Genomic DNA, 7,831 nt, shown 5'->3' on the forward strand with positions numbered 1-7,831 from the left:
TTCTTTTTCTTGTACTGCTTGCTGTAAAGTCACCCAAATTCCCACTTCAAAGTGGATCTGCCATGCTGCAGCGACAGGCATTCAGAACATGGCTCAGACGTGACGTACCAGCATTTCAATGAAACACAACAGAGAAGTGACCCTAAAACTACTGGAACCACATGGGCTAAGATGATGGTGACAAGATTTCAAGCTTCACACCCTGATCTCTTTTGCAGGGAGTCAGGGAGGACGTCCAGACCTGCAAGAGCAGGAGATGGTTTGAAGATCCTCTCTGCAAGGTGTGGACTATTGGCAGAAGGAAGGAGCCGGGTGTCCGTGGGCAGCGATGCTCCGGTCCAGCATGGCAAATCCTTCCTTCAGAAGTATTACTCAATGTGAAAACTATCCTATGCCCCAAAAAGTCAGTGGGGGAATTTCTTGTTATTCTCACTAACACCAGGATATTACCTTACATGTCCTAAAGCTTACCAAAAATCATTAGAAGTTTTCTCATTAAAAAGAATGAAAAAGGCAGAGCTTTTCCTATAGGCACTGTTGGCTTGTGATGTGTGAAACCCATGCTGCCGGGATTTAAACTTCATCCTTTCATAGCTTTCATTTGAGCTCATATTCACATATTCCCACGAGGCTCAGGATGATGAGAGGTAAGTACCTCGACTCCCCAACCAAGATTAATTGCACAGCTCTGAGGGGGGGCGGTGGCAACAAGTCCTGGATGAGAAGAAAATGATGGTGAATAGTCAGAGCAGAGTCTCTCACAACACATTTGGTTGCAGAGCACAGCCCAGGCAGGGGCAGGGACTGGCTCTAGCAGATCCCACCAGCAAACCAGGCTGCATCCCTGCGGCCGCCTGCCCGCAGAAGGAGGCAAAGTCTTCTGCTCCCCCCAGCACACACATGTGGCAGTCCCTGTGTGCTAAATGGCAATCCTAGCTGCAGTCAGCTCTCCCACCGACACCCCGCGATGTTCCTCTCGGTCCTCCCCTTCCCTGCGACACCGTACTCGCTCAGCCCATGCCTCTCCCCACACCTTGCCCCGGCAGGGGTAAGGACGCCGGGATCTCATTGATGACAGCTTGCCTGCACGGGGCTGACAACAGCGGGGCTTTAGGTTTCTGCTCCCCAAAAATAACCTGGTTGCTAAAACAGAACCCTCATCCTGCCTGCATAGCTGTTTATCGGCTGTTACTTTTGCCGGCTGTTCCGAGAAAAGCGACTCTTTTCTTTGATTTCCGTTTTATCACGCACAAACATCCCACCCAAATTTCTCTATGTCTCTCTCTTCTTTTTTTTGGTTTTGTATTTTTTTTTCTCAGTTACCACATAACAAAATGTTTCTCTTATATTAATTTTGTTACTCAGGCAAAGTAAACCATTGCTCCTCAGTATGTCGTATAAAAGCCAGAAATGGAGAGACTCAGTCATGCAGGGTTTTATTTAAACCATTTGTCTTGTGGTCAGAGTAGATTAAAGGCAGATCAGGTTGCCCTCGGAGCAACGCTGGGACAGTGAGAGTGAGAGATGTTGGCACTTGCTTCTTTAACCACATGCGGCTCGCGTGACTGCGGCTTCCTCCGGCCTCTCTGCACCTTCTGTAAACGCATCTCCGTGCGGGAGCACCTGCGTGCACGGGGCGGGGGGGCGGGGCAGACCCCAGCATGTCCCCACCCCCGGCACCTTTGGGGCACTTGTGGCGGGATGAGCCCCAGGGATGACCAGCACACAACAGGGATGGGCAGGGTGGGAGAAGGAGGTGGTGGGAGAGCACGTTCAGCATTTCCCCATCCCTCCGCATACCCAGGGGAACCTGCTGCGATTGCTGTCCCGCCTTATGCTGCTTATCTGCAGAAGGGTTACGGGGTCTGGGAGCATGAGGCAAGTACATGGAAGGTTTGGGGATGGAAATCCAAAGCCTCGCAGAATATCTGAAATAAAATACATGCGATGAACTGGCTGTTCTCTGCAGGCATGCCCCTGCTGGAGCAGAAAGATTGCAAAAGGATCCAGGCATGTTTTGTTTGATTTTAATAGTTGCTGTTACAGTGTCACCACCATGCACTCAGTGCAGACTTGGGGTTACGTGAAAGATGGTAAAAACAAAACCCATTGGAGGTCCCCCAGACCATGCTTTCACACTATGAAGTGGTCAGAGGTGACACCGAGTCCCCTCCTCTCCCCAGCTCAACCTCCTAGCAGCCCAAGCAAGGCTCCCTCCCCTGCCAGCACAGCCAGCCACGTGATCGCACCACGAAGCAGACTGGGAACTGATCTGGCTTTAAAATAACCCAGCAGCAAAGGAACATTTGGTTTAATTTTAAGGAGCATCATTTCCCTGATCTGGCTCTCGGCACGTGCCAGCGCTGGAGGAGCAGGAGCTGCAGGACGGGGAGGGAACCAGCAAGGGAAACACCTCAAGCTGCTATTGCTGCAGGTATTCACAGCCTCCCCGAGCTCCAGGAACAGTCATTTATTTAGAAATTAAATTTAGGGCTTTATTAGATCTAAACAAAACATTTACAGACCTGAGCCTTTCTTCTTTCTCCATCACACGGCGACTCTGACAGCAGATGGCCAGGGTCTCTTCTGGCTCTCTCACCAAAACATGAAGCACAAAACCACCAAAGTACTGTAAAAAGAGAGAACAAAAACAAAGCTTCAGGGTGAACTCCTGCAGATAGTCTTTCATGGCTACAAAGGACATTTCCAGGGGCTTGTACGTACACGCACATGTGTGTATATCTATATGTAGCACTAGGAGGCTGCCTAGCTAAGTCCAGGCAGTGCTCATGCCATGCACTGTAGATTTATGCAAAAATTTTCACCCAGATTTATCAATCCAGCAACTTGCATAAGCAATATGTTCCCCTGTATTAAAAAAATATGTTGAAGGCTTTGATTAACTGCCTCATCTTTCCGAATCCACCCTTTAGATCCAGGTAATGGGGCTGCAGGCTGGGATGCATTCTTCTAATGTCAAATCAACTCATTACCCTAATCCTCTGAGAAACAAAACCTGGCAGCCGTGCATGGATTTTTATTACAGATTACAACTCTTGTGATCAGTTAATCCAAGAAATTACTCAGTTCTTCCAGTTTATGAAGTCAAAATATGATTGCTCTTCAAAGAATGCAAACTTGTATGAATTAATCTCTTCATCAAGGGATATAATGGGTTTTTTACTAATTTTATACAGAAATATTGCCATGTGTGGGCTGCATAAATCTGTCTCACCCTGTTACTGGTTACTTTCCCCAGATGCTTTGAACTTTCACAAAAAGTTGCTTAACCAAAAAAACACAACTGCCACATGTTGTAATTTCCTCTTTGGGGGCATCTGTTACTGTCTTTACAAAGGTTTTGCGAACTTTCCTAAGGATTTTTTCTCTATTCGTTGTATTTCCCAGTATCTTTTACATTTGAGCCCAGAAAACAAAGCCGCTTGTTACTGTGTTTTCAGCACCTTCCCAATGCCCTGAAGGACACTGTTGCATAAACTCTGGTGATACTCATTGCTTAGTAAAGACGTTACATTTCCCAGCCCTTTGAACTTCATCAGACATGTTTTCCGATGTTTACTGGGTACCTGACTGTTTTCTCTTTCAAATTTCCCTGGTGTCAAATCCAGGGAAGCAGGGGGGAAGGAGGGAGGAAAAACTTCCATAAGACAATAAATTAAAAAAAAAAAAAAAAAAAAAGACTAAAAGGTCACAGTGTGAAATTCACCTTTATGTTCTACTGCCCTTATGTTCACCATTGTGCTCGTCCTGACTTCAAAGGTGTTATTTTCGAAGCAGGTATGTGGGACTTGGCCCGTGTTCCTGATGACAAACATTGACATTCCTTCGGTAACCTCTAAGCCCAACACATCAGAAGTTTTGCTTAAGTTGCATCTATAAAATACATCTGCAGAGGCACAAACAGCTTCTCTACTGTAAAAGGAGCAGGCAAATGCCAAAATACATAAAGCAACAAGCAGAAGGCCACGAAGATCTCTGCTCTCTCAAGAACAGGGTCTTTGAGATGGAAATCTGTGAAATGTAGATGGGGGTAATGTGCGCCACAAAGCAATGTGGGAGCACTTTTGGGAACATCCCCCCACACCATCTGCAGCAAAAAGTGGCCATCTGGAAAATGGCCAGCTGTGCCCCGCCGTGGCGGTGGTCTGACATCTGACACGGGGAATGGAAACAGCGGTAATGTGGTCCTGATGCTCTTGGGGTCTCCAACGCGTGTCAGGAGTGCTGGAGGGATCAGGGTGGTGCGCTGGAGGAATGCTGCCTCCGTGTGAAACGGTCACCATGAAAAATCACCCAGAAGTTTGTGTTGCAACGCAGAACGATTTGGATGAGTGCTCCTGGGTTACAGCTGTATCCTCTCCTCACTGACCTGATGCATGCTGGTGCACGGAAACTGCTGCTCCTCTCCAGTATTCAGCAGTGCTGGCGGCTGAGTGATGCTCCACGGATCACTGCTCTGCTCTTTCCAGCCCAGAAACTTCTCCATTTTTGGGATAATAAGACAAGTTTGGCAGGAAGGGCACTAGCTGCATCTCCAGTAACCGCCGCTGCTCCTCAGGCTGACTTTAGGTACCTTCCTGCTTGTCCTCAGCCACCGCATGTGGAGGTGAGTCATGATGGGTTTCCAAACACTGCAGCGGTACAGAGATACGACACAAACAACCACACGCCCACGCAGCAAATCGGCTCGATTACTCCATCTCTTCAGCAGTTTGCATTAACGAAATGGTCTAAATAACCATATCTCCTTCTGGATCGTGGGGGCATGGGTACCGTTTGGCAGCAACGTGCTGTTCCCCAAGAACATACGGAGCAGCTCAAGGAGCTCAAGCAAGCATCTTGACTCATTGTTTTCTAGCTACACTTGGGGATCTGTTTTACTGTGTGGCCTTCTAAAAGTTTATTTCTCTCCTGACTAATATGAGGAGTGAGTGAATGATTTTATTTGGCAGATATTGCTCATTTCTCCCATTGGTTTTTTTACTGGCTTTTTTTTTTTTTTGGTTGTTGTTTCTTTTATAAACCACAGATAAAATTAGCTGAGTTTGAATTTTGTTTTGCTTCTGCAGCCTAATTTTAAGTGGAAATCTCGTCATCGTTCCTCTCCCCTGAAGACAAGATACTGAGAGAGGAGTGTGAGTAAACCAGATCTTATAATCTCCTTCATGCAGAGGAGATGTATCTCAGGTGGGCAGAGCACTGAGGTAACTGAGACAAAACATCAGCCTGAAAGTAAATGTTTGACTTTTCCTCTTAGCTTAGTTTTAAAGAAATCATAGAATCATATAATGGTTTGGGTTGGAAGGGACCTTAAAGATCATCTGGTTCCACCCCCCTGCCCTGGGCAGGGACCCCTCCCACCAGCCCAGGTTGCCCCCAGCCCCGTCCAGCCCGGCCTGGGACACTGCCAGGGATGGGGCACCCACAGCTGCTCTGGGCACCCCGTGCCGGTGTCCTGCCACCCTCACAGGGGAGAATTTCTTCCTAATATCTCATCTAAATCTCCCCTCTTTCAGCTTAAAACCGTTCCCCCTTGTCCTATCACTACATGGTGATGCTACTAAATGGGAATTAATACTAAATCTGCTTTTTTTCTTCATGGCTAAAGCAAATTTGGTCTCAAAGGTGGCATGATTCAACAGGAATTCCCTGTAACAGGAACGTCAGGGTGCAGCGCCTAAGTGGTACAAGAGGAGCAACTACGTGGTCCTTCCCTTCTTCTGTACACACCTACCTGAGCCACCACTTGCCCCATCCTACAACCAACTTCCCAACAGCTGGAGAGTAACAGAGGGATGGACCTACACTGGATGGAGCGTGAGCTGTCTGCCACCTTCTTTGTTTTTATTGCAGTGACTGATATGTCTGGGGTTTTCCCTATTTCCCCATCAAGGCTTATGGGCATGCTTTGTGTTGTGTCTGATGTAGCTGTTTAGGGCTTGGGGCGGTAATTACCAATAAGCCCAAAGGGAATCATTAGACATCCCCGTCTCCCATACAACTGGCCGTTCATTATAATTCTAGGCTTAGAACCTGTGGTAGTTCTGCTCTTGGAGTAATGCAATATACTGTCAGAATCGCAGCAGGACAGTTTTTCAAACACATCATTTCGTGGGATGCCAGCATGAAATTTGAAAAGGAAATGGGGAAAGAAAGGCCAGCCTAAGCTCCAGGAGCTCAGCACCTCCAGGAGAGGAGCTGGGCCCTTCAGAAGCAATACCCTAGCAGTGGTCCCTGCCATCCTTCTCTTTTAATGATCCATTTGACTACAATTTGCAGAAGCAGACTGTAATATAATTAATCTTTGACTGTAAAGTAGCTGCTGTGCTGCAGTGGCGTTGAGAAAAATATGCCTTCTGGAAAGTGCTTTGTCTTATAATACACTGCTCTTCTAATATGTATTCTAATAACAGTGTAAAGGGGAAAACCATTTGGACGGGTATGTTATTTCTCAGTGCTTCGTGTTGGAATTCATGTCACTGTAGAAGTTATTATTGTAATAAAAAGTAAAAATGAGTTCTCAAAATACACTCTAGCATATTATTCAGGACAGCCTGTAAGCAGAGCCTTAATGTTAAGCACATGCATGGATTGCTCTGAAGTCAAACCAAAGACTTTTGCTGCGAATAGGGATGGATTTAAGTTAGCTGTTTTCCTGACTCAGGACTCCACGCCGACCCTCCAGATAATATAAAAAGACAGACACAAACTCATGGGGAAAAAAAATCCTAATCATATTAAATCAGTGGTAAATTCCCCTTCACCATATTGCAGCCCAGACTTCAGCGCTAGTTTAGGACAGAGTAAATTACTGTATTTGTTTTTAGAAACATTTCTCTGCTAGCTGTGAAGCCAAGCATGCATGTGGTATTGTATTCGTATGCTCCTTGCCATCGCACAACACCCATTTCAAAAAGGATTCAACTCCATCTTTAGCATGCCGTTGATTTGCCTCTGCCATGGGTCTGTGAAGGTTGTTTCAGTCCCTCTTGCTCTGATGGTTAGAAAACTTCCCTGCTGCATCAGGGTCAGCTTTGCCTTCTCCCGTAGGTCACAGCTCCTCCCACTACTTGCAGGTTCACCCTGATGCTCCCGTATGTATTCCGAGCCTCTGTCCTACAGGGCTGGGCAAAACCGACCTCCCCGATTTTCCTGTTACAGGAGGAGTTCCATGTTCCAGTCATCTAACAGACCTTCTCTGAATCTGTTCTAGTTTAATTTTTTTTTTCTTGAACAGACTCACCGTACCGGTTTTTAGAGATGCCCTTATCTAGATTTTGCACAATGACAGGACTATTCCTTTATCTCTCTTGGAAATAATTGGATGGACACATTGAGAAATGAGTTTGCTCTATTCATCAGTGCATCATGTCGCAGTGTCGTTATTATGAAAGTGTAATGCTTCATCTCCTCCTTTCTGGTTTCCAGTTAATGAAATTGCTACTCAGCCTTAACTATGATTTTTTCACTGCTTGCACCTTACCATCCCACTGCTGCACCACTGCAGCTTACAAAGCCAGAACCTCAGCCTGAGATCTCTCTGTGCAAAAGAAACCTGGATAAACTCACCTGTATTCTAAAAATAATCTCAATTTTAAGACTGTAATAAATCATTTTGGAATGACACTTAAAATTTGCAGTAAGAAAAGTCAGGCTCACAGTGGGGTGTCCTGCTATTTCCCTACACATCTCAATCAATGATCAGATTCAAGCTGGAAAACTCTGCATGCAGAAAGCAGCGTCAAGCACCGTGTTAGGCTTGCTGAGGATGGCTCACGCCATCGTTGCTCAAATATTCGTATCGGAGAAG

At 46.2% G+C, this 7,831-nt stretch overlaps 1 protein-coding gene across 2 annotated transcripts; it reads right to left on the minus strand.

The window, feature by feature from the left end:
• Window positions 1–600: 600 nt before the first annotated feature.
• Window positions 601–4,619, minus strand: LOC119153902. 2 transcript variants are annotated; one of them, XM_037400883.1, is made up of 4 exons: window positions 4,391–4,619; window positions 2,526–2,629; window positions 1,801–1,928; window positions 601–714 (listed from the first exon to the last, which is right to left on the minus strand). In XM_037400883.1, the coding sequence occupies exons 1-4, from the start codon at window positions 4,505–4,507 to the stop codon at window positions 614–616; spliced, it is 450 nt and encodes a 149-aa protein (XP_037256780.1). In that variant the 5' UTR covers window positions 4,508–4,619; the 3' UTR covers window positions 601–613. The 2 variants fall into 2 exon arrangements, with proteins under 2 accessions (XP_037256780.1, XP_037256773.1); XM_037400876.1 differs by lacking the exon at window positions 601–714 and having other exon boundaries at window positions 1,421–1,928.
• Window positions 4,620–7,831: the final 3,212 nt, after the last annotated feature.

This window comes from Falco rusticolus, chromosome 1 (assembly GCF_015220075.1).
Source record: "Falco rusticolus isolate bFalRus1 chromosome 1, bFalRus1.pri, whole genome shotgun sequence".
Classification (NCBI taxonomy): Eukaryota; Metazoa; Chordata; class Aves; order Falconiformes; family Falconidae; genus Falco; species Falco rusticolus.

Coding starts and splice junctions, on each gene's coding strand:
- LOC119153902 (XM_037400876.1), bottom strand. CDS start 4,507: ATGGAGAAGTTTCTGGGCTGGAAAGAGCAGAGCAGTGATCCGTGGAGC. Junction 2,630..4,390: donor CGTGCACCAGCATGCATCAG/GTCAGTGAGGAG, acceptor CTCTTTTTACAG/TACTTTGGTGGTTTTGTGCT. Junction 1,929..2,525: donor GAGAAAGAAGAAAGGCTCAG/GTCTGTAAATGT, acceptor ATTTTATTTCAG/ATATTCTGCGAGGCTTTGGA.